General features: G+C 34.2%; 1 protein-coding gene across 5 annotated transcripts in view; it reads left to right on the forward strand.

The window, feature by feature from the left end:
* Positions 1–27,781, forward strand: part of LOC138332310 (uncharacterized) — a 47,888-nt gene that overhangs the window by 17,455 nt on the left and 2,652 nt on the right. The window contains exon 3 of one of the 5 annotated variants that reach the window (XM_069280352.1): positions 16,946–17,138. The exons of the other annotated variants lie outside the window; for them this stretch is intronic. Within the exon in view, the coding sequence (XP_069136453.1) occupies positions 16,946–16,994 (49 nt within the window). The 3' untranslated portion in view covers positions 16,995–17,138. Of the gene's footprint in view, positions 1–16,945; positions 17,139–27,781 lie in introns of those variants that run through there. 5 annotated transcript variants of the gene reach the window in all.

A 27,781-nucleotide genomic window follows, 5' to 3' on the forward strand; every position in this document is an offset into this window, starting at 1 on the left:
TTTTGAAAAAAAACCAAACAAACAAAGCATTGCAGGTCTTCAATAACATTGATAAAACTATTGTTTTACGTGGATTTGTAGTGTTATTTTAACAGACGTCCGTTTTACATGTGGTGGAAAACAAACGTATGTAAAACATATGCTAAACATACGTTTAACGCATGTTTTGTTCAAACGTATGTTTTACGCATGGTGGCCAAAACATACGTAAAACGCATGTTTTAAACATAAGTTAAACGCATGTTTTTTCAAACGTATGTAAAACATGCGTTGCACTTTTTGCTGTGTAGATTAACACATAAATGAAATTCGGCCTTGAATTTTAAAGTACAACCACATACTAGGGCATACATATTCAATGACATATTCCAAATAGGGAGGTTTGCTGCATGACCTTATTTCAATAGAAATATAATCCGTTGACTTCTAGTTAGCAGGAGGCATTTTAGACTTTTTTTGTAGACCCAACGAAAATGTATAAAAAAATCACTTGTGATCAATACATGTTAATCTTCCATTATTTTATACTTGGAATTTCTACAAGTTGTTGCAATATTATCTCCCTCATAAAAACATTTTACTAATTTATTTTTATTTATCATCAGCATACGGTAATTTAGCATATTAGAAAAATACAGAAATATTAGAAGTATATTTTTTAGCGAAATTAGACATTAGACACAGGTGTAATATAAAAAGTATCTGATCATATCGGCGATGTAGACACGTGTAATGTAGTAAGTCTTTGATGATATCAGTGAGAACATTATCCCCCGTCACACGTATAATGTAAAAAAGGCTCTAATCATATCGGTGAGGCATACACGTGTAATGTAGTAAGTCTCTGATTATATCAGTGAGAACATTATACCCCGTCACACGTATAATGTAAAAAAGGCTCTAATCATATCGGTGAGGTACACACGTGTAATGTAGTAAGTCTCTGATCATATCGGTGAGGTACACACGTGTAATGTAGTAAGTCTCTGATCATATCGATGAGGTACACACGTGTAATGTAGTAAATCTCTGATCATATCGGTGAGGCACACACGTGTAATGTAGTAAGTCTCTGATCATATCGGTGAGGCACACACGTGTAATGTATTAAGTCTCTGATCATATCGGTGACGTACACACGTGTAATGTAGTAAGTCTCTGATCATATCGATGAGGTACACACGTGTAATGTAGTAAATCTCTGATCATATCGGTGAGGTACACATGTGTAATGTAAATAGGTTCTGATTATATCGATGGGTACTCCATTCACCATGTGTGACGTTTATATCTATTGTTTTGTCCGATGTCACATCTTATACACTTGTGTCTATACACGACCTAGATCTGAGCTATCATCGTGGGGTATCCACAACACAAACATATCGGAAATCTACGCGCATATCATATACGATTTATTTCTTCGTCCTTAAAGTTAATAAAAGATATGTCAATACCGCTTAAGCGGCATTGTTCGATGATACTTTTTGCAAAAAAAAAAATTAAAATAAAATAATATATATATATATAAAAAATAAAAAATGAATAAAAATGTAAAGCAATTTTACAATGTTTTAACTTTATTACAATGCAAAAGTAAAGTACAAAAACATATATGATATGGTATCGTATAATGACCTTGAGGAACCAATCATATATCCAACTAAACGATGAAATCTATCAATGCAATGTACATTAGCTAAATTAGATCCAACATCTACTATGAAGCTAGAAACAAATGGAAGAAAATAAATATCAATTAAAAACATGATATAATTAGTGAGGAAATTATCTATATATACATTTTTGACTAAATTCGTGCTATGACGATATCTCTTGATTGCATAGCTATATAGCTGCCCCACAGATAACACCGTATAAGAATAAGATAGGCTAGAACATGGATAGGGCGGTACCCGCTATTATTATCATATATATTGATATCGGAATTCCCATCAGAATATTTATGCAATAACATCATGTCTAATTTAAGCATTGGTGGATTTTCACTTGGACATCTGGGGGAAACTCCCTGCAAGTACCAGCACATGTATAAAATAGTTTTGAAAGATAACAAAGCAATTTAAGTTTGATTTGATAAAGAATTTTAAGATGCACCAGACTGAAAAAAAATATTGTAAAAGCAATTATAATGATTATACTGTTAAAGTACAAAGTAATTGCGTACAAAATTATTTCAGTTATCATTACAATAGCTATGGTATGGATGGGTATCTTTAAGGCTCTATATACCGAGTATACACAAATACCATGTGTATAAAATGCAAATTTTAACTAAAGGCATGAGAAACCAATACAATGATTAATGTCAATGAAACTAGGATTTTCTTCAGAAATCATATCATATAAAGTTAATGTTTTAACGTGTTATAGAGGGTTAAACAAATGTTCAGTTATGACTTAAAATACTATTATATAGCGAAACAATAAACAAAATATTTATGAAACAAATACAAATGTAGTGTGGTTTTTATTACATTTGAGTTCCATTTAAAGTTCCATTATGCTTTTATGAATGCTCTACAAACTAAACATCGATGACCCTTATGAATTTATCTTTATTTAGTTTTGTTCATATATGTACAGTTTCGACAAAAAATGCCTATTAAAAATGTATAAATAGAACACGAATAAAATGACAATGCATTCGCGTCGTTTGTCAATATCGATAGGTTGAAACATACCTTAGGTCAACGGTTCTCATATGTTATATTAGCCACGTGTGGACTGTTGCACCAACAGAGCAAAACAACGGAATCCACATCATTACTACAATCCTGATTAACTACGACATTTTTGATTAAAAAATATCGCCATTAGGATATCAACAATATCATTTGACGAAATTTCGTAATGTTTTACGATTAAATACATAACGAAAAAATAATAGGTACTTAAGCAAGATAACATTATTGCATTTAAAAGGAAAACCTAGGTAAAGTACACCATGTTCTTATTCCTGTACATAGCTTTGCATAACGGAAAGTACCATAGTGTTTGGATATATTAACTGCTCGGATACCGGACGTGAAAAAAATGTTGGAAATGAGAGGTTGGTACCAACAGTATGATGAAACCTATCGTTCAATTTTAATCAACAATTCAATCACCTGAGCAATAACGTTTAAGCATGATCAGGTCAGTTTTATCATTGCACTCTTAGCCGGGTTTCTCTGGCAGCACGACCTGTTATCCATGCGAATATTACACCAACATCTGCTTATAACGATCAACCAGTAAATATTTAAATTCTGAGGAATATACCTTAGTTTTGGAAACCACCAAAATGACGTCAATCATGTTCTTGCCACGGCTAGGATAGACGGTGAATGATCTTTGTCGGAGTTTACACAAGATAGATAGGGTTAACTGCCAGCAAATATTATCTCTGACTCCCCTTTACCATTGGGTAATTGTATAACGAACACAAATGATAGTGATAGACCCACAGGAAAAGAATCTGACTGCAACTAATAGTTTATTCAAAGCCACCAAATTATGATCTACAGTATGATAACAATTGCCCACTTCAGACAAAATGGTCATCCTGAACACATCTGGATCGATATATGTATTGTATTGACAGTCAAACATTCTTTATTAATGTGATGAATAGAACATACATGAAAAGGTCAAGGAACATCACAGCGATTCATCGCCAATATTTGTCTTGTAAATCCACTATACTGAGTGGCGAGACCAAGTAGGTCTCAAATGATTCTAGATAGGATGCAAAGCTATCACACCAATTACACCAGCCACACACGCACTCAGCAAGTGGACACTCCAACCAAAGATTGCAAGCTTATGTAAAGCCTAATCTGCCCCACTAGCCAGCGTTGATAACGGAGACGTCGGCCGAATTCCTGCTAATTTCAACACAGGCTAAAATCTCTTTCAATATACTTCCATAACTTGGCAGATTTAACAACCATCCGCTTGTCTTCTGCAGCTCTTAGTGAATCCGATAAGGGGCTTTGGTACATGTTCGAGTGGATGGTATTTCAATAGGTAAGTATCATACTAGCTTTGTCCTTCAAGGGATCAACATTGATCTTTAATGAGAGTTTGAAAAGAAAAAACGAAGCTATCAATATCAAAAAACATACCAAAAATGTATGAATAGATTTGGTGCTATAAATTCGACATACATTAGTAATAAAACATATCTCATCTCTTCATATAATCTTATTTTTCCATTTTGTTCATATTCTCTATATGAATATTAACATATTTATCTGCTTTTGTGGGAAAGAATTTAGTCTGACGTCATGTGGTTGCAAGCAAAAGGTCATATGGTTAAGACACATACTTTTTACACATAAACTAATGACGTAGAAATCAATACCTTACCAAAAGAGCAGATATATAACTCTTACATGCAAGACGGAATACTACATACTGCCTGGCGATCGGTCAACTTGTTATGGAGTCTCTATATACAAATATGACTAATAATCGAAGCATTAAAACCGTTACCAGTGCATATTTCTAATGCTATCTTGACTGTGCTTCATAATGATGACTATTTTAAGACAAGAATGTTTAATTTGTGATTTTTAGTGTTCTTCGCAAACCTAGTGTTATCTTAAATGCCTTTCTATATGTCATTTTTCGTTATATAACTTATCCACCTCCCCCCCCCCCAAAAAAAAAAAAAAAACCAAAAAAACCCACAATATGTATGTTTTGTTAAGTCAAATCCGGTTTAACACACGTTGGTAGTACCCACTATAAACACTAGCCAATAAAATGACATGATTACTTAGTGACAGAAGTATGTTGCTGGTTTTTTTTCTCTGAAGCGTGCATTTCTTACCTTATTTTGTCATAATTCTCAACCTACAGAACAATTTACAAGTCAACAGTAGTTACTTAAGGTTAGCCATGCTGCATAGAAACCTTTGACCAAGCTAGTTATATAGACATGCAATCTATCGCTAGATTCAACAAGCGATAGTAGCTTTTGGTTTGGACAGCAGGATGAATAGTAACGTGCCACAGTTTTTGCACTTTAAGTGATTTTTGTATGTCGACCATTGCCATGATGGAATATGGGTGTATATATGAGCGATGTTATAGAATACTAATTATTTTAAATATATCGATGTTACTTCTAGAATTAGGAATAACCAGAAACAGATATAAATAGCAAATGAACATGTCGAAATCACGCAAATTCATCCATTCATAAAATAATGTGAACTTTGAACTATTTGGAATGTTGGCCGCTGAATTTGTATACCTGAATAGTGTTATTGGGCATAACAGACTCAAGCTAGTAATATATATAGACGCATAAACTATGTAGGCGGGGTCATTTCAACAGGGAAAAACTTACGCCATTGACAACATGCACAAAACCCATGTCATTTATTACATACAAGCATACGTCGCTGGCAGTGTGCAAACAACCACGACTTCTAAGTATCTACCTCTATCACATGGTCCGATATCCAGCGACATCGGCCATATAGTATATTTTTTACTAGTGGGAACTGTAGCGCTTGTTATTGGCTGGAAATTCATTGTGACGTCAGGACATGACGTCAGACAACAATGGCGTGACGTCCGAATTTGGGGAATTTCTTGCATCACGTTTTGACATTAAAATCTTCGAAATGTAGGTTGCTGTATTTTTTTATCGAAAGTTTTTTTTCATTTCATGAAAATCATATTGGCTCGAAAATATCAGCTTCTTAAACCTATCTCTGTAGTCAGACGGACAGTGTCTTCAATAAAGATGTATTCACTGCTTCCTTAAACATATTAAATTCTTCCAATAAAACAAACATCACATACATTCTTTATCATTGACTCCTTCACGCCAACCCGGAAGATTATTTTTGTTTGTTGGGTGTCGCCTGGTGATGCAAACATCACGTGACCTATTGCACCTTGTGATCTTTGTGATTCTATAAATAGAACCATGGGAAACCATAATCTAAGTTTTATGCCCGCACATTACGGAAATGACGTTATTCATCGACGAATCTGATATTATACCCAAGCATGTTTCATAAAGCTAGAATAACTAAGTCTGTGACGTATAGAAAGACGACGCAATCGTCGATATCTACGCTTGGAAAATTTTCACACACACTTGGTCCAATTTGTATTCTTTGCTTGCGAAATAATTCCATGACGTCTACTTTATGACATGTACGGCTATTTTCAGACTTTAAACAAAATGAATCTTCCAAGTTAAATAGTTACATCGGTTATAAACTTTTTGTATTTGTATTCATGTGGATTGATGAATGAATATGCAGAATGGTGAGTTTTGGTATTACTTACATTACTTTTTATTAGCTCACCTGGCCCGAAGGGCCGGTGAGCTTATGTCATGGCGTGGCGTCCGTCGTCCGTTCGTCCATCGTCAGTCCGTCAATCCGTCCGTCAACATTTCTTTAAAAACGCTACTAGTCATACAGTTCTGCATGGTATGTAACCAAATTCGGTCAAAAACATCCTTGGGGATTGGGAACAGAGTTTGTATACATGTTGGCTCTAACCCCCTGAGAGCAGGAGGGGCGGGGCCCAAGGAGGGAAATAGAGTAAATCCTTGAAATCACTACTTGTCATTAAGTTCTGCATGGAATGTTACCAAATTTGACAAGAAGAGGAACAGAGTTTGTATAAATTTTGGCTCCGATCCCCCGGGGTTAGAAGGGGCGGGGCCCAATAGGGAAGTAGAGGTAAATCCTTTAAATCGATACTAGTCATAGAGTTCTGAATGAAATGTTACCAAATTTAGCAAGAAACGTCCTTTAGGGAAGGGGAACAGAGTTTGTATAAATTTTAGCTCTGGTCCAGGGATGGATATGTCGGTAGTGATAGTAACCCCTGGAATATCGAGCATGTTCCAGGGATTGATATGTTGGTAGTGATAGTAACCCCTGCGATATCAAGTAATGTCCAGGGGTGGATATGTCGGTAGTGATAGGTAAGCTCTGCTAGATCCCATTGCATGTCGTTAATCTGTATCAATAACTCTCTGTTACGAGATTTTGTTATCTGATCTAGACTGCGTCATCTGGTACGATGTGTGTTAAAGCCTTAGTACAGTGACATATATATAGACAGAAGTAGTGATACGATTTGTTTTAGTGTGCTTACCCGTACAGTAGGAGATGTTCTTTGATAGTTAAAATTTGTATTGATCCCATACTACGGTTTTGTTTTAAAAGATTTAGCAGTCCATTATTTATTCTCATACGACCAAAATGAATACCGAACTGTTAGAAATGATAATGCTACATATTTCTTAGTGCATACATATATATATTGTAAGATGCTATCGCTGTTCAGTAACAGGTTATAAACACTTCAGACCACAAAAGAAATTAAATAAATGGAATACTTTCATCCTCCGTAAATTATTGTTTTACTGTTTGGCTTGAAAGCAATGAATGATAAAAACAACACATCTGTGCCACAGGGGGCCAACTCAATGAAAATGGATGTTGTCATTCATTTTTGTATTTGGTGGATGGACTGATGAGTAAATATGACAGTCATGTGATTTTTTTTAAAAAAAAATACGAGATTTGAATTTTTTTTAAAAATCTGGATATTTACTATAAAATCTCTGTTTATAGTTGAGTTGGCCCCATGTGATCTGTGCGTGTTCATTTTTAAAATGAATAAAGGAACTGCATAGACTAGCAGTAAAATGTACCTACAAATAAATTGAATAGCTTAGGCTAACTATATTTGCTAAACTGGAAATAACCGGATATAAATAACATTACATATATTCAGATTGACGAAATAAAAGCCATTCATAAAAGCACGTGAACTACGACCTTTGATAAGCTGCCAGATTATATACTGTACCTGTAACTGTATGCCTTTCATGTTTTAATTTAGAGAATATTTTATAGAATTTATTTAAAGACAACAGGCGAGGTCATGTCAACCCCGACCAAGATCATTATTAAGTAGATCTGTAAACACATTCGAGGAAGCAACAAAAGCTACGTTACTGTTAATAAATATGCTAATTAAACGAAATCATGAATGAAATTTTTTCTGGTTGCTTATTGTTATGCACAAAAGCTACATTACACTGATAATTATCATAATGTGTCATCGAAGTTATGTCCTTGACCAAAACATTAAAACGAAGCGATATATATATATATATTCTGTTATTAGCAAAAGGATGCCCAATTCTATCCATTAGAGCAAATATAACATGATTCTTCAGAAGCTAATCATCTTTTGTTGTGTATCACCAGGCGATACTGTGAAGTCGCCTCACCTAATGCACTTGGTGAACCAGACTGTTCTATAAATAGACCAGGGAAACATTTAATACAACCTGATAGATTTTTCCGTTAATGAATCATTATATTAAAGTTGACTTAGACTTAACTGTATGTCATTCATGTTTTAATTTAGATAATATTTTATAGAATTTATTTAAAGACAACAGGCGAGGTCATGTCTTAATGGTAAACTGCAACATAATACTTCAAAAATGTTCAGCATGTGACGTAAAGAAAGAATCATAAATCAGAATCATATACAATATAATGAAACGAATCTAAGAAGTTTTTTTATTTTACAAGCCTAATTAAAAGATATTTTTATCATCGTATAACAAAAATTCGCACTTTTAAGAGTTTAAAGGTCAATATGTGTTTCGAAAATTCAGCGGAGGCCGACATTTTCTCGCACTGTCTTCGAATCATGACGTCACGTCATTGTGTAATCACGTCAGGCTATGACGTCAAAATAGATTTCTAGTCAATAAAAAAACTCCAAGTTGCATCACACTTATGACAAATGCAAAAATTATAACATCAATGAAATCACTGGATATCGAACGGACTGGGTGATAAATATAAACATATCATCATTGATAATTATATATGTATATCCGTAATCCGTAGCACACCCGTAGTCGGTTACAACCAAACGAAGCGTAGTTGAGTTTAGAGAGGTTGTTGTACACCGTACATTAACTTGCGAAATACTTCCATGACGTCTAGTCAATTGCTATTTGAGGCGTCAACGAAACAAAACTTCCAAAATAAATTGTTTTCAATGCTTAATTTTTTATGTTTGTATTCATTTGGATGTTTGAATGGTGAGCATGGTGAGTTCTTATATTACATTATTTTCGAAGAATGTTTTAGATGAACGAAAATTGAATTTACTATAATAAATACAAAAATTGTTAAGATGCAATGTACAATTTATATTTCTGTATTTGATATTAGAACAAAAGCAATTGTTGTCAAATTGGTTTTCGAGTCATTCTCAAACATCATTTTTTGTTAGAAATAAGTGTTATTGATATTATACTTGAAATGCAATTGGTTATTCTAAATTTTCATCGTTCATACATGAACCATCCTATCATGAAAATGATGAATACAAACACATTAAAATATCCGAAACAAAGAAGAAAAAAATTATAAACAGATACCAGGGAAGGGAATTGAGTGCTGGGAAAAAGTTTTATGAGTGAAACTCGCCCAATGGAAAGTCTATGTCAAATCCGGGTAAAGGCTTAATGGCGAGCGGACATAATATGCAGAGAGGAAACATTTATTTTCTTATAACTGACATATTGTGATTAAATTTGCATACTTTGCCATCGTCTATATTTTGAATACAAAAACCATATTTTCATATATATTATGGAACATTTTACGTTTATTCAACTGCAGGACTTTTCAATTTGTGGTTTTATCAACTAGATACAAATTATATATTAGATAATTAGATATACACCGATAGGTTGTAGACAAAGAACAAGAAGCTGGGACCATCTAGTTCCTTAGTGGTAAAAAAGACAAGATGCATATTCACAAGAAGAGAGAAACACTGCATTATTTCAACTATCAAGTCTCAACCATTTACATTTAATTATATGTATGCCCACACTTAAAGATTTACATATTAACTATGTGTAGTAACAATAAAAAGTGTACAACACCAGTAAAATAGGTAGTACTTGTAAGGTTGCTATGGAAATAAATGACGTCACACTAGGATTACCAGGTGTAACAGATTCTGTATCGACAGACGCATATCGAATGTCAAACATTATCAAGGTTTACTTAATATCATCCAAGAGATTTCTTTTTACTGGTAGTCTATCTTATATGATTAACATGCCATTATGACACTTACTACAGTAAGCTAGATTTATTCAATATTTCGGTTTATTTCTTACTTTTCATATAAACATACCAGATGGGAAATTATGAACCTGGTGTGCTATATAAGTGTTAGAAGCCGTCAAAACATCATCGACCTCTAGTCAGAATCCATAGAATCTATCAACTTCCCCAAGTGAGATATTAAATGTTTGTCATAGTCAGCAAGTTTAGGCCACGGTACGGTAATATTTAGTTAAACGTATGAAACGATTATGAACATAGTTATAATCATTCATATTCCTAATTATTCCTAATCGATGAAAACCATTGTCGTATGGTCAGTACCTGGCAACCATCTTTTATTGGATTCGAACTTGAACCCAGAGTTTGTGGGTAATAGCTTGGTGGATTCGCCCTAGCATGTCTTAACTAAACTTCTCTAGACTATAGAAGTTGTTAACAACCCTAAACAAACTCTAGAAATAGCTCAACCAAAAATACCATTGTAGATATTTTAATATAAAAAAGAGCATTACGTCTGTGCATGTGTGTATACATAGTTTATATAAATAGCTGACAAGAAGCTTACCTCTACACACAGGTACATTAAAAATCACCGCCAGTATTTAACACCTGTATCCCAGACCGAATATATAAAACACAAACTTAATATCCACACCTTTGAAAAATAACTCCACTGAAAGCGTAAATAAACTGTAACATGTGTTACTCCACGTTGAGGACGAATCTCCTGGTATCTGTTATGTATTGGTAGTAATTGCCTTTATGACCATGTGCATGTATGAGTAGACAGAAAACCGAGAACTGATTTACACATCGCTGTTAAAATGTTATTTCACCTGTGGTACAAGCTATAGAGGTTGTAATCAGATAGTTTTGTTACGGAAGCCTTGGTAACTGCTGTTTTTATTTGTTAAGGTTTTTTAATAATGTCGGTGTGTTAACCGACTAACAGGACGCTTGGTATCAAACATACTATAGAATTGTAAACACTGTTTATTGTTTTTCTGACCCAGTTTGTAGTTCTTCCCCCGGATATTAATATCAATGCGTTATCAGCTGTGTACTCAATACTATCTGGTTTACCACTGATTAATACCTTTAGACGACCTCTGTCCGTGAATGATGGTGAATGAGAAAAATCGAATGATATGTATATAAATTGTTTACTTACATAATAATGAAATGGTTGTGATGTCATCTATTGTCATTTTATGGAGTGTATAAAAATAGATATACCCAAATGTAAGTTTAAAAGTTTCCAACCATTGAGATTGAAGTAGGTTTTTTTTCGACTTTTCACAACGCCGAAAGTTTCTCTTCTGACGCATGTGCATGCAAAAAGTTTGCTAGCTGTTGGCGGAGAAAATCAGGCGTTTTAATATCTGAACCCCATAAAATCAGGATATCATATATTCAAAAATGTATGTTCTTATCAATTGTAAAAATAGATTTCCTTGTTTTTCACTAAAAAGTTGCTCAATATCGAAATTACTGTACTATATGTACATATAATAGAATCTATCAGGTAATTTTTACCTCTTTATTTTGTTCTTAGAGCTGTAATCTTTCAATAACAGTGGAATAACTATCGCTATTGTAAACAAAATTGCCATAATTGTATTTAGATTATTGAATGCTGAGCGAGAACACCTTCACGCCCCCCCCCCCCCCCCCCCCCCCCCCCCTTGCGTGAGGACACTATTGTTCGAGGAGTTGTTCCCAGGACATCCTGACCCTGGCCCCATCAAAATACTTGTATGGAGTAAAAAAATCTATATGAACAAATGTAAATTTAAAGGGACTAAATCGTTAAAAAATCATGTAATAAACGATAAAACGAATTATAGAACTGAAAACTGAAAATAATTGTAAAAGTTGTGTACTTTGTGTTAATAACAAAATTTAAAAGTTTGTATAACCATTTTGTTCAAAATGGAGAAAAAACTGAAAATAAATAGAAACGACCTAGTAACTATTTCATATTATTATCTTTCGGAGAGGTAAACAATCCCTGTGTGCATGCGCGATGTGGGAACATTCACCGAAGGAAATCTCATCTGTCTAATGGACATATCTGCTATCGACTGAAAACACCAATTTATCGACTACAAGTTCCTGATTACTGTGTTAAATCTAATTAGTGAAGAGTTTCTAAGTGTAAATATTCATATATTGTACAACTTTTTGCAGCTATAAAGAAGAGTTTTCATTATATTATATGGTTTTATACTTGCTTCTACCATTATTTTATTACATTTGTCATGATATTAAGTACATTTGTACTAGTCCGCTAAACCTGACAATATCATTAGTTTTTTTTTTAAATGGCCGAATATATAGACTTTATGATAAGGAAAAATGGAAACAAAAACTAATAATATAGGCATGTTTAGCGGACTAAAGAGGTACATGTATTTCTTTTATCATTATATCAATATTTGAAATTCCCTATATATCCTTAGTTATATAATGTCTATCCGTCTAATGGACATTCCCTATATATCTCTAGTTATAGTCTCTATCCGTCTAATGGACATTCCTTCTATAGCCCTATATCTAGTTATAATATATGTCCGTCTAATGGACATTCCCTATAAATACCTAGTTATAGTCTCTATCCGTCGAATGGAAATTCCCTATTATACAGATATTTCATGGGTTACTGTGCTCTAGTTCATAATATTTACCCCTCGGTGGTGGTAATCAACAAATATTATATTTTTTACATAATCACTATTTTTCCAGTTGAATATTTTATAAAACGAATACGACAATCACTTAACAAAATCCCCAGCACCGTACAGAGAAGCTCCAAGTCCTATTGAAGATTGACGTATTACCCACGTACGTCCACAGGGACCTGGCACGATTTGTTTTAACTAACAGTATACATACATGTATATATATTATAGTATCAAGGGTATGAACTCGATGGCCGAGAAAAACGGACCTATTTTTTTTAAACCGTAATTATTTTAATAAATATGTTCTATACAACATTGACGGATATCTTACCTTAAAGAGAAATAATTTATCTTTCCATTGAGTGTTTCATGAACAAAATTGGCCAAGTATTGACGAAGTTACATTTCATAGTCATGAGTATTCGTAAAGAGAAATAACTCCTAGTCTACCGCAGGCACCACAAATCCACAATGTGTAATATTTGTTGTTTTAGCTTTTGTTTCGAGAAATTAAACGGAAAATTTAAGTAAAAAAAAAACCCAAAAGACCCAACATTTTATGAATATATAAAAAAATAAATTCACAAATCAATATTTAATACAAGAATGTTTGGGTATTAATTGGTTGAACTCAATTTTTATGTGTTAGTTATCTAAAGTATCAAACATTAAAATGTTTACGAAAGCTTGTTGTCATTTTTATTATTATTATTTTATGTTGATAAACTCATTATTGGTATATATTTCTAGACAGAATGAACAATTCGGTATCTAGGGTCCATTGTTAAGATACTACCTATACCGACTCAATTTAGATCAGATACTACTTTCGCAAGAATTACATCAATAGGATGGTAATATCAATGGTATGACTTTATATTGTTGAAGAGAATACATATCCAATGAATTGACAAATTAATATCTTCCCATATCCCTCCCGTTCCGACCTGCTTACTTCTTATGCATCCCTGGAAGTCGTAATACAATCATTTCAAATAAATTTCTATATGCAAAGTGTTTTATAATATTTGGTTTAGCAGAAGGAGGTTCAACTGACATTATAACAGAAATGTAATTAGACAAGTAAATTAAATAAAGCAATCACATCAGAAATGAATGTTGGTTAACATAAAGGAATGACTATCATGATAATGAATATAGGATTATATATCAAATCTTCATATTTCCTGGGCATGTTCATACTAGTTTATTGTATGTGATCTTCAATTAGGATTACTAGTAAGGACCAAGTCAGCCATTAAATCGATTTCACTTCACATGCTTTATGTGAAACTCGGTTATTTTGAAATAAAGTGTTTATTCCCTGCTCTTGTGTTCTTTTAAGATATTTTTCTCATCACAGATCCTTATAGATTAGTATTGCTTTTAATTCTGTAATAACACACAAAACAACATGATATAACATCAACTATTGATTTCGTTCATCCTCCGGACTATTAACTAACTGTTATGTTCGTATAATAAAATGTTACCTGTAGTTTCATACACGTCAATTTGATGATCAATGCCTAAATGGATCAACCGTTTACGATGACACATTTGTGGGGAATCCAGTTGATATCATAGCACGGGGTTACATAGGTTTGACAATATGGCATTGAAAACGTGGCGGAATTTTTTACCTGAGAAAAGCTTCTGAGTCACTTATGATATTTTTCATAAACAAAAATTACTTCTCTGCCTCCATCATCCAATAAATTCTCTCTCTGAATAGGATATTTCGCGTGTCACAACTGTTATATAATTCTTGTGACGTCATGATACCGGCAATCATGATAATTTACAGCACGATTTGAAGACGACGGCGGAAAATGACTGCTTTTCCCACATTACTTGAAAATGCTAATTTGATGACAATAACGATAACTAAAAAATAATAGTGAAACAATCATATACTGCACAGTATCTTGCATATTTATCTTGCATATTTCATTAGTTCTTAAGCAAGAACATATTTTGTTTGTATAAAAAGGATTCAGAAGATATACTGCAGTATACTTCACAATATACAGATTAAAATTGGATCTTTCATTTCATTAGATTTGAAGATATGCCTTTTTAAAATTTGACTTCATTTTTAAAAGATCCAAAGCTATTACAAAAATTCTTCTAAAATAATGAAATCATACTGAAAGCAAAGTGTCAATTTATTACTAAATTATTCAATTTTTCTTGTACCGAACATTTTTATTAGCTTAAAAATCTACTTTATCAGCCCATAAAGGAAAAAATGGCGTCGCCGTTTGTAACGTCGCTTCTGATTGGCTGAAATAACGACATAAGAATTTTATAGAAATAAGTCAGAGTCCTAAAATGAATTTGAAATTTTGAAGAGATTAACTTTAAATGAATTCATTGAATCATAGGATTAATTTGAATTGAATTTTTATGTTATGGCGATATTACACAAAATCTACTCTAAATGTACTCTAAATAAATCTGTATTAGTTAATCCTTAAATATCTAGATTTTAAAATATTAAGATAGTATTATCAAATGGATACACTAATTCCTTTATTTATTAATTTATTTATAATTTATTTATCTATATTTTTTTGTTTTTATATTATAGTTTTTTTCTCCGTATTTTTTTCAATTAGTTTTTTATGATTTATTGCATATTAACTTTGATTGTGCCTATTTTGTCATGCATTTAGCAAGTGCACAAAGAAACTCGTGTATAGGGAATGTCCAATAGATGTCAAATGATTACGGCGCATGGAACTTATAGCGGACATGTTTAAACAGGCAACCTTTTTAGCGAGTAACAAACGGCCTGTAATGTCCTTTATTATCCTTTTTCGTATTTCTATATATGATACGTTGTAGAACCCGTTTCCGGTTTTACCACAACGGTATTTAATAGAATTATTTCATCATATGAAAATACCAATGCTCTTGTCTGATTTCAAACTTCCTTCCTATAATGAGGCATTTCTTTTGTTTGTGGGTCAAGGCAATACAGACGGACGAGGAAGTATGGTGGTAGTATAATGGAAGGAGGTTTATAATTAGACAAAAAACGGAAAATATGTCTACGATCAGCTGTTTGAGCGTAACAAAAATTAATTGGTAGGAGGTTCGACTTGGTCTATTTCCTTCCTTATATTTCACGTTACGTACTTTTACGTCACAGAATGTTTGTTTACAATTGTTACCAAGGTTTTTGTTTGATGTATAAATAAATAAACATGACTACACCAAAACTATTCCTTGCGACGAAAAATCAATTAGATCATCAGTTTTTTTCTACAATACTATAGGAACTTGTAGCGTGGAAGTAGGTTCCCCGGCGGCAAATATTCTAAAATTCCCTGAATCAGAAGGATGACTTATACATTTATAAATTATTGTTGTTATATAAGATACATACAATGCCTACCTATGAATAGCAGAATTGGTGGCGAGAGTTAAAAATTAGTCTGGCGCTATACTGACAATGAAGGTAAACGTTCCTTCACTTTTTATTATCTATAATGATAGTATGTTCGAGGTAAGTGGACATATGGGAGTTGCATAGTTTCCAGGAGAGTATATGATTAATACCAACACAGTATTATAACTAAAGCTATTTAGGTTTAGATTCATGCTCTTTTATTTGGGTGAATGAAGTTATGACTGTTGAAAATTTTAGTAGATCTGGCAGAAAACAAATGGCATGGTATACACTTTCTATTATTTTGATTTTCTTTCGCATTAAAGTTTTATTTTCCTTTTCATTTCAATACATGAAATACAATACCAGGTCTACAGTAGAATACACAGAAAATTAACATATGTTCTATTATGTATTTCCGAAAACAACCGATGAAACCACACTCGCACAATGTTTGTTCAGCTATAATGATAGTAATTAATTGTTCGGTTATGCTTACTTATGCTGTCCAAGGTCAAATAATGGTATATGCTATCAGGATAATGTAAACGATAAAATCACCATTGTGGTAATATCTTGTTCATTTTTACATTCTAGTTTAGTTTTTAACGTATAAGTATTTGGTATCTTTCTTTAGAATATTTCATTATTAAACAAACAAAGAAACGCTTTCAAAAATTTTTTTTTTTTCTATATTGTAGCAAATCCCGATTTTCCATTCCATCATTATCTGGTACATTGTGCGTTTGACTGAGTCGGCGGAGTGTGTTGGAAGAAAAGATCCTGAAGAACCCAGATTTAGTGAAGTGAAGGACGAATACTTGAATCGGGTGCTTGGTCCACTCTTTCACATTCTTCGTGTTGACCAATGGAAGAACATTGAGGAAATCGGATTAAACAGCAAAAATGTGTTCAGTCAATCAAGAAACAAAAAGTGTCCTAAAAAGATAAACACGAAATCAATAAAATACGGCCATATGTCTACATGTCCCTCTGATATTAAGTTTACGTACGATGAAAATAGGCTACCTATAGTGCTTCCTTTCGCTGTATGCAGGTGTACACATTGTATACCTGTTGATGGCTGTGACGAGGAGTGTAGGTCACAAACCACGTGTCAACCCGTCTACACGTACAAGACCATATATAGAAAACAATGTACATCGCGGGAGATCTACGAGTGGATAAGTGATGTTGTAAAGATACCCGTGGGCTGCACGTGTGGTGTAAAACACGAACCCAAGTCCTAAACAACCAAAACACCTTCCCCAAATATAAGGAAAACTGCTGGATATGACCGAAATGATGGTGAACGAGCTATGAACCGCCAATGTTTCTATTGCCAGATGGAACCGTTATCCGAGGTATTAAATAGGTCAAATAAGTGTAGATAAGTGCCAAATTATGGGTCATTTGATGACCTTTAGTCAGAAAATAGTTAAGGGGATTGAATCATATCATTTTCTTCCAGACAGACTTACTATTGAGTCTGTGATTAATTTACATTGTATATTCATATATTGTTATATTTTAAACGCACAATTGATATTGAAAACAGGGTTGTCGATTTTATGGTGAATATAACAAAATCAAGAATTTCAATATTACAAGACGGATGACATGGAAAAATTTCAAATAGAAATATAGAATAAAATATTTTGTCTAGAGGGATCCTGCTGGTCATGGAAACCATTTTAATATATATTATTTAACATTCCGCCATATATTCTACGCCAAATTATTCCTAAGTTATACATTTTTTTAATGATATCACATATAATATGAATCATGTGTACTGGGTGCTAAATCTTTCAAATAAGACTACAGTAGTTAGACATTTTACATTACCGAAACCGAAAGTTTTTTAAATGCATACGTTTTGTCCTACTTGTTTTCTCATGATAAACTAATTCCTCTGTAAGTAATTTGAGGAAATGTTGGCAAAAAGTATATTGATTTTTTTTTTCAATAACAATTTCAAATAAGAAATCCTAGTATATTACATAAGATTTGTCACAAATAGCTTTTCACATTAAAACGAAATCCCAACATTTTAATTACTGATATGTAATTTTGTGAAATTTCTCTTTGTAATTTTGAATTAAAATAATCAGAAGGCTCTTCTTTTGATAATTAAATAATTGTGCTATCAGGTCACGAAAAGTGTTTCTGGGTTAAAGTCAACTGCTCAAAATATTTCATTTAAAAACTTAATCAAATAATGAAAATCTGATATCCATTTTGAATATAAAATCTAACTCATTATCTTTCCATATTTATCCTTCCTTCAAAATTGTCTACCGGCGATAAGTACTCACTCAGAAAAACATAATTTCCGTAAGGACAACCCTCAGAAACCCAGTGTAACTCCCACTACGCTTTGTTTATATGAGACCGCAAAGTAGTGTAGGCTGATGACGTGGGTAACTGTCGGTAATTGAGAGCAAATTATTCACAATTCTCTCTTTGGCAGTTTTCTTGCATGCTCGCTAACGTTGGAGCAAACTCTGTGATGACATACATAAAACGGGTACAATGCATTTCAAGTTGTCTATTAAATGTATATGTTTTCATATACATTGGCAAATGTTACAGCGCGAGTTGTAAATGAAAGAGTACATTTTTCATATTTTGTATTTTGTACAACATTGCAGTGTAGCATTCTGATAACATTGTTACACTGTCTGCATTATAAATTATTTATACTTATTTCTGTTTGTGCTTTTTATTAAAGTAAAATGAAATTTAATACATTCTTTGTGTTCATTTACCTGTCATGTAAATCGCACCTTGCCTATCGAAGATGTGTAAATGGCACTTCCTCGTAAATCAGCGATCATGAGATTTTTATGATTTATCTCGGGATTTTTGTCAATCATTTTTTTCTGACCATTCCCCGTTAATCACTTTTCGAAGATTTCTGTGTATTATTTGTCGCCATGCCACGTGTTCGCAAACGCACGTGTACCTAGTCAATGTCGTGTGGTGTTACTAAAAAAATAATAACAATTGTATTATCATGTCAGGATAGTGTTGTACACACTTGTACCTGTTACACAGGTGACTGTGTTCGGGTGGGTGTGTTCGGATGGGTGTTTTAGGGTGTCTGAATTCGGGTGACTGTGTTCGAGTTACTGTTTGAGGATGTCAGTGTTCGGGTGGCTGTGTTCGGATGGCTGTTTGAGGGTGTCTGTGTTCGGGTGGCTGCTTGAGGATGTCTGTGTTCGGGTGGCTATTTGAGGGTGTCTGTGTTGGGGTGGCTGTTTGAGGATGTCTGTGTTGTCTGTGTTGGGGTGGCTGTTTGAGGATGTCGGTGTTCGGGTGAGTATTTGAGGATAGCTGTGTTCGGGTGGCTGTGTTCGGGTGATTGTTTGAGGATAGCTGTGTTCGGGTGGCTGTTTGGGGATGTCCGTGTTCGGTTGGCTGAGTTCGTGTGGCTGTTTTCGGGTGGCTGTTTTAGGATGTCTGTGTTCGGGTGGCTGTGTTCGGGGGGCTGTGTTCGGGTGGCTGTTTGAGGATGTCTGTGTTCTTGTGGCTGTTTGAGTATGTCTGTGTTCGGGTGGCTATTTGAAGGTGTCTATGTTCGGGTGGCTGAGTTCGTGTGGCTGTGTTCGGGTGGCTGTTTGAGGATGTCTGTGTTCGGGTGGCTGTTTGAACATGTCTGTGTTCGGGTGGCTGTTTGAGGATGTCTGTGTTCGGGTGGCTGTTTGAGGTTGGCTGTGTTCGGGTGGCTGTTTGAGGGTGGCTGTGTTCGGGTGTCTCTGTTCGGGTTACTGTTTTTGGGTGGCTGTTTGAGAGTGTATGTGTTCGGGTGGCTGTGTTCGGGTGGCTGAATTCGGGTTACTGTTTGAGAATGTCTGTGTTCGGGTGGCTGTGTTCGGGTTACTGTTTGAGGGTGGCTGTGTTCGGGTGGCTGTTTGAGGATGTCTGTGTTCGGGTGGCTGTGTTCGGGTGGCTGTGTTCGGGTGGCTGTGTTCGGGTGGCTGTTTGAGGGTGTCTCTGTTCGGGTGGCTGTGTTTGGGTGTTTGTTTGAGGGTGTCTGTGTTCGGGTGCCTGTTTGAGGATGTCTGTGTTCGGATGACTGTTTGAGGGTGTCTGTTTTAGTCTGGAAACCCAGTCACACTGAAAAAAAAATGATATGAACAAAACGATGCTTGCTATACCTATGTTATTAGCTGGTATTAACAGCGATTTTACATATATCCAATTTCAAAATATCCACAGGGGACAAATTTAATGAAAATGGTTGTTGTCTAATAAACGAGAGATTTTATTTGTAAATATCCCTATTTTTTAATAATTCAAATCTCGTATTTTCTGAGAAATAAATCACATGTCTATTAGGTATATTCATCAATTCATCCACCAAATACAAAAACATGTATGGCAACATTATTGCATTGCCCCCTCCCCGCCCTTTGCAAAATGGCAACATATCTTCGTGTGAGTTCTCTAGCTCTTAACAAGGTGTTTTTCACTGTCACGTTATCCTTAGTAACCATTGAGGCATTATAAGTCTTTGTAAGGCTGTTCATAACACATGAAAAATAATCGTACAATGGACTTTGTATATGTTGATATCAATTTCTATAACGGTAAGAATTGGTCACACATATTGCGCTGACCTGACATTTACCTGAGTCTGACCTATATTTGCTGCTGATCTGTTTCCAATATTTTATAGCACTTGTTGTTAACACCTTATCAATCGGCTATTTTATGGGTATAACTACGTAGTTGCATGATTTTGGCGATTTTACGTAATCAATGTTTTTGTGTTTATCATGAAATTCATATGATATTCAGGAAAACTCTTCAGCTTAAGTATTTATCATCGATATAAACGTTTAATTTAAAAATTGTCTGTTTTATTATCATAACTCATACAAAGGATTTTTTACCCAAAAATATCAGATTAATTAGAATGTTAAACAGTCAAAATGTGTGATAACTTTACATAAGTGACATTTTTGGATTGCTCTAGTCTCTACGGCCGTGTATAACCAGCAACCATCATAAGAAGAAGATAGTACTGGTACCTACTTAAAGCTCATTATAGGGTTTTGACTAATTCTACGCCGTTGTCGCTTCTAAAACTAATCGCAATTTTATCATGGTTTTTTTCAAAATGTCATTTTGTTGCATATAATACATTCACAAATACATTGTTCATAACAAAACATATTTAATTTATTACAAGCGCATACATTATAACACTACAAGAAAAACGAATAAATAAATAAAATTTCAATTAAAAATAAAAATATGAATGACGCACTATATAGCTTAATTACAAAAGTAATTTGACAAATTAAATACGGTATGAAACTTAAAATATTGTTCTTTGAATATTTTTCTCATTTTTTACATGAACAATACAAAACAAAAAATACATCTTAGCGTCAACAAATTACTATTTCTAGATATATGTTTTCAGAAACTATGTTGGATTTACTTTAAAGATACAAGCAACGGGATTTGCGTTGACAAAATCATGCAATTGTCATGTATGGAGAATTGAATTGCAGTCGCGATTTTTTCGAATTTATTTCAAAATGGCAGAAAAACTGCAATAAAATGATCGAGGTATGAGAGAAAAATAAGCCTCGGGTTTTACAACATTTGTGGCCCTCGGATAGAATATCCCTATCCTTCATATTACAAAATGCTTCGTTTTATAACCGTTACAATTGATGTTTTCATAATACTCCATTTATAGCCATATTTAACTATAGTAAACATATTTAGAATCAGGATTGTTTCTAATCATTATCTTACACAGGTTTTACCTGTACGACATATCGTATCCGGACCTGCGCGGTCACGGTTTTTAGCTCACCTGGCCTGAAGGGCCCATGAGCTTATGTCATGGTGAGGCGTCCGTCTTCCGTCGTCCGTCCATCCTTCCAAATTTTGGCAAGTAACATCATTGGGGGAAGGGACACAGTGTTTATATAAATTTATGCTCTGTCCCCCAGGGTGCAGGAGGGGCGGGGCCCAATAGGGGGAATCCTTTAAATCGCTATTGGTCAAAGAGTTCTGCATGGATTGTGACCAAATTTGGTCAGAAACATCCTTGGCGTAGAGAAAGAGATTTTATACAATTTTTAGCTCTGACCCCCTGGGGGCAGGAGGGGCGGGACCCAATAGGGGAAATATGGTAAATCCTTTAAATCGTTTGTAGTCATATAGTTCTGAATGAAATGTAACCAAATTTGGCCAGAAACATCCTCGGGGGAATGGGAAGAAAATTTGTATAAATTTTAGCTCTGACCCCCGGGGACAGGAAGGGCGGGGCCCAATATGGGAAATAGAGATAAATCCTTTAAATCATTAATTGTCATAGAGTTCTGCATGGAATGTAACCAACTTTTGTCAAAAACATCCTTGGGGAAAGGGGAACAGAGCTTGTCTATATTTTAGCCCTGGCAACGCGAGGGCAGGAGGAGCGTGCTCAATATGGGAATAGAGGTAAATCCTTTAAATCGCTACTGGTCATAGAGTTCTGCATGGAATGTAACCAAATTTGGCCAGAAACATCCTTGGGGGAATGGGAAGAGAGTTTGTATAAATTTTGGCTCTGACCCCCCGGGAACAGGAGGGGAGTGACCAAAAAGGGGAAATTCTTTAAAACGCTACTTGTCTTAGAGTTCTGTATGGAATATAACCAAATATGGCCAGAAACATCCTTGGGTGAAGGGGAACAGAGTTTGTCTAAATTTTGGCTCTGACCCGCTAGGGACGGGACCCTATAGGGGGAAAAGAGGTAAAGCCTTTAAATTGCTACTAGTCATAGAGTTCTGCATGGAATGTAAGCAAATTCTGCCAGAAATATATTTGGTGAACAAGTAACATTGTTTGTATATATTTTATAAAGAATTGGTCCCAATTTATAGGGAAATTAGAGGTTGATCTTTAAATCCCTTCAGAAAAGAAACAATGATCCTTTATTAGACCCTTACTTGTTATTACAATCATCAGGTGAGCGATACAGGCCCTCTGGGCCTGTAGTTTATTAGAAATGCGGGCGCTAGCGTTGATCACACCTTAAGGTCGAATCGACACATTTTCGCACATTGTGTTATGAAACGTATTTGGCATATATATAGAGGTCCCACGGTATTTTTGTTTAGAATTTACAAGACATACGAACAAATCAGCTCGACTGTTTTCCTGTAGGAAGGTAGGGCAGTTAGCCCAAATCTCAGGTGTACGTTATTTGCGCTCACGTTCGGGATAGAGAAACAAGAGACTGTATTTCCTCAATCGTTTCATCAAAAAGAAAGTACAGAATGACGTCATCTAACCTCAGTCCAAGGTCATCTGTATCATTACCCAAGGTAGGAGTGGTCTGCATATTATTTTGCCTTAGTTAGTAATTAGAGGTTTTTTTTTGAAGAAAAAAACCAACAACATTAAGTTGCATGATGATAATTTTTTGATAATTTACGAGATATTCAACTTTGTTAAATCTGCTTTTATATCTCGGTTATACAAGTAATATATATCAAACACAGATATTTGAAGTAACGTGCTTCATTTACTTAATAGTTAGAGCAAACAGTACACATTGTTAAAATTGACGTTATAATGGATATATCCAATCCATACATACCATTAGACATTTCCTGATGACAATGGTATGAAGGACAAAAATGTTTTGTCATGGCTAACATTGTAAATGCTGGTAAAATATGCAAAAAGGGTTTCGGAACATATTTGTGTCATCAATTGTACAAGGAGAGCGTGTTTGACCGGATGTGATTTTACAAAAGCATACCGATAGAGTAGTTAAATGATGACATGTATATATGCATGGCGGTTAAAAATTATGACATGAATTAGACATGTTAGAAGGCATTGCAATTATAAAAAAAATGATTCTATTACTAATACATATTTAAGACCTCACCACATTAATCAAAAGCTGGTTTCGAGAAAAGAGATCAATCGCTGTATTTGGGACAAAACATGAAGATTTGTGGGAAAAGGCTAAATAAAGCTTTACGAAACATTTTAAATAAATTTATGATTGCATCATTTTCCTCCAAAACATAAGTATTCTGGGAAAGTTACAAACATTAAATTGCTAAATTTTATCATGTTTTTCTCTATTCATTGCATTCAAGAAAGCAAATAAATAATGAAGGATTTGCTTTAATACAACTCAATAATTACTGTTTTAGGATTTTGAAAGAAGACGGTTATCCCATGGTGTACCCATGAGGCGCGAGTCCGTTCACGGACCGGGAGCCGTGGGAAACACCCTATTACCTAAAGTATCACCTGCCAACCGGCGTCACTCCGCTCCGATTACCTCCCTCGGGAGCACCACACAACCATTACGTAAAGGTTCAGGTGGCACCGCTTCCAATGGCGACTTACATGGGATTGCCATGAAAGCCCTCATGGAGCAAAAAGAGAAAAGGCTGCGCATCCAGCAGGAAAGGAATAGATGCGAGGGTATAATGCCACACAGAAGAAGAGTCTCCATACCATCCATTGATGAGATTCTCCCCTCGATCAGCGAAACATCCGGGAAAATACCCCAAAACAGCACTAAGAGGTTACTACAGAGAAACAGTTCCGTCTATCGTATCCACAAGTTCCTGGCAGACATCAAAGACAATTTGCCTACTGAAGTTCAGCTGGAGATTGAAGACCTCAAACGAACAAATTCTCAGATGTCGGATTTACAAAGGGACCGTATTGTACACGACCCCATGTCCTACTCTACAATTGACATGTAAAACAAGCAATGTATGAATGATTCCATTTGAAACTGATGTATCTACCACCGCAAGCGTATTTGACTGGTTTTATAATATAGTTGACAACGTTAATTAGATTGAAATGGAGTACAAAAAACGCCAATAAACAAAATAATTCTTCGAAAATCTTAGTGGAAACCATTGTAAAAATAAGATTTTTGAAATGTAACTGGTACACGGTTAAAGCTTAGTATTTTCACTTGCACACATTTGACATTCGTAATATCACTCATGTAACAAGTTTGTTTGTTATCCCGGTTATCACATGACGTGGACTTTTATCGAGATACTTCGGTCAAAAGTGTACTTTTATCGAGATACTTCGGTCAAAAGTGTACTTTTATCGAGATACTTCGGTCAAAAGTGTACTTTTATCGAGATACTTCGGTCAAAAGTGTACTTTTATCGAGATACTTCGGTCAAAAGTGTACTTTTATCGAGATACTTCGGTCAAAAGTGTACTTTTATCGAGATACTTCGGTCAAAAGTGTACTTTTATCGAGATACTTCGGTCAAAAGTGTACTTTTATCGAGATACTTCGGTCAAAAGTCTACTTATGTTCTTCTTATGGAAATTAATTTCGAAAAGGTTTACAGCTTTATATCTTTTTACTCTAGTTATATTGTTTATGAGTTTTTTGTTGGTTTTTATATCGTAAGTTTGATTTAAGTGCTATATCAATATCCCATATATCTTTATTTGTGTTTCCACAATCATTTTAACAATCATAAATATATATATATATATATATATATATATATGAATACGTAAGCGGTAATCAAAAGTTTTTGAGAAGATAATATTTTGTTATTATATAGCGTTCTACGTATTGTTTTCTCTATTTTGTTTGTAAAATAAAATCTAAAGTAATGTGGTTCAATTTCATAATAAAGTCATTGTTACTAAAAGCTCTTGTCCTCTGTTCTTTTATTTTTTTTTACATGCGGCGATAAAACTGTTGGCGTACGTAGCTATCTACCACCTTTTCTGCAGTCCTGGATTGTGAGTTCTATTTTGGGCTGTTAGCATGTGCTGACTGCAGGTTGGGGAATTTGTCCAGGTCGATTGACCTATTACTCCCTGACATATCCATGTTTACATGGCCAAAATCACAAGATCATCAAAAGGTCCCAAAGAATTACAAAGAATGATACGAAACTAAAGTCCTAATCTGACCGCGACCGTGTTTGTAACACACATACACACACAAACACACAGCTAACAGTTTGTTTTACTGTTCCGATTGCTGAAAGTAATAAGATCGGCTGCAAAAGAAGGAATGGTTGCAGACCAAACAGTATACTGGTCCGAAAATATTAAATACCTACCGCAAACACTTTTACCAAATAAATGTGCTGTATTACGTCATCAGAATATTTTTGTGCAAAATACACAGCTTGCTGATACAAAAGTAGACTCGTTATGTTATACCTAAAAACGATGTAAAAGTTATATGTGCCGTGTTTTTCATACTCGGGAATCAAGAAGAGCTTTTATTATGCTATACTCCACCAAAATTTACCAGTATTTTGATAATTACATTTCTTTTTATGAATAAATTTTAATTACACTTTGTCAAGTAAAAATAAGAGCTGAAAATGATTTTTGGCAGAACTGAAACGCTCCATCTTTATCTCCGAATATTATTGATATCACCTGATAAATACCGAGTACCGTTGATAAAGGCAAATACGCTTAATATTTTAGAGCAAATGGACCGATTTGTGTTGAGGAATCTCAGAACCTAAACAAGCATTGTTTAATGTTCCCCTCTTCTGTTTACTTCAATGTTGTTTGTAATAACACTTACTGTAATTCAACTTATTTTACAGCGATTTTATAGCGTTTTCATTCCTTGTGACTGCAATTTAACTTAGCGATATACAGTTTAACTTAATGCTTGTTATTAAATTTTAGTTCTCTGTGATTTATTTTTCGATAACTAATAGAGTAATAATTCGCAAAACTTAATCTCAGCTTAAATTAAATTGGATTATATCAAATGATTGGTAAACATACAAAAAATAATGTTGTTTTAGAAAGAGCTTTTCTTCCTGCTTTGTAAATGGAAACTCGTTGTTAACAGGATATAAATAACAAAGTTTACTTCTAAAAATAGTAATGAAAATAAATAAAAAAAATAAAAAATAATTAAATAAGTCTGCAATATCTACTATTATACCGTAATGGCTAAGATGATCCGTGATCCTGTCTAACTTGGCCAGGTTAAGTAAAGTTTGACCGTTATTCGTTATTCCAGCGTCACCTGTTTTGATGGATGCAGAGCAATTAAACAAAGTCATTTTTTGTATAATTCCTTGGAAAAACTATAATATTTTGGAATTTTTAAGTAAATATTTAAAGTTCTTTCATATGTGGATATGAAGACTAGGAAGTCACAAAATGAATTTGCATTAAAAGAATGAGTTTTTCTCTCTTACATCGATGTTTTCATTACAATTTTCCCGCCATTTTGAATAAAGAGTAGATATAAGGGAAATGCATTATATAATTTGAAAAAAAAAGAAATAACACTTTATTCTAGATGTATATTTCACAGACTATTTTATCAATCATCAACATTATCGTTTATAAACCACAATAAAATTGATAGTAATTTTGGATTCATTTCAGTATTGGCATAAACGTAAAACTTGATTGCCTTTATAAACTGATATACGTAAGCTCAATACGTGTACTTTCATTTCATATCTACTTAACATAGAATGTTTTCATGTTGGTAACCATATTTATGGGTTTTTCTA

The sequence above is a fragment of the Argopecten irradians genome, chromosome 9 (genome assembly GCF_041381155.1).
Source record: "Argopecten irradians isolate NY chromosome 9, Ai_NY, whole genome shotgun sequence".
Lineage (NCBI taxonomy): Eukaryota > Metazoa > Mollusca > Bivalvia > Pectinida > Pectinidae > Argopecten > Argopecten irradians.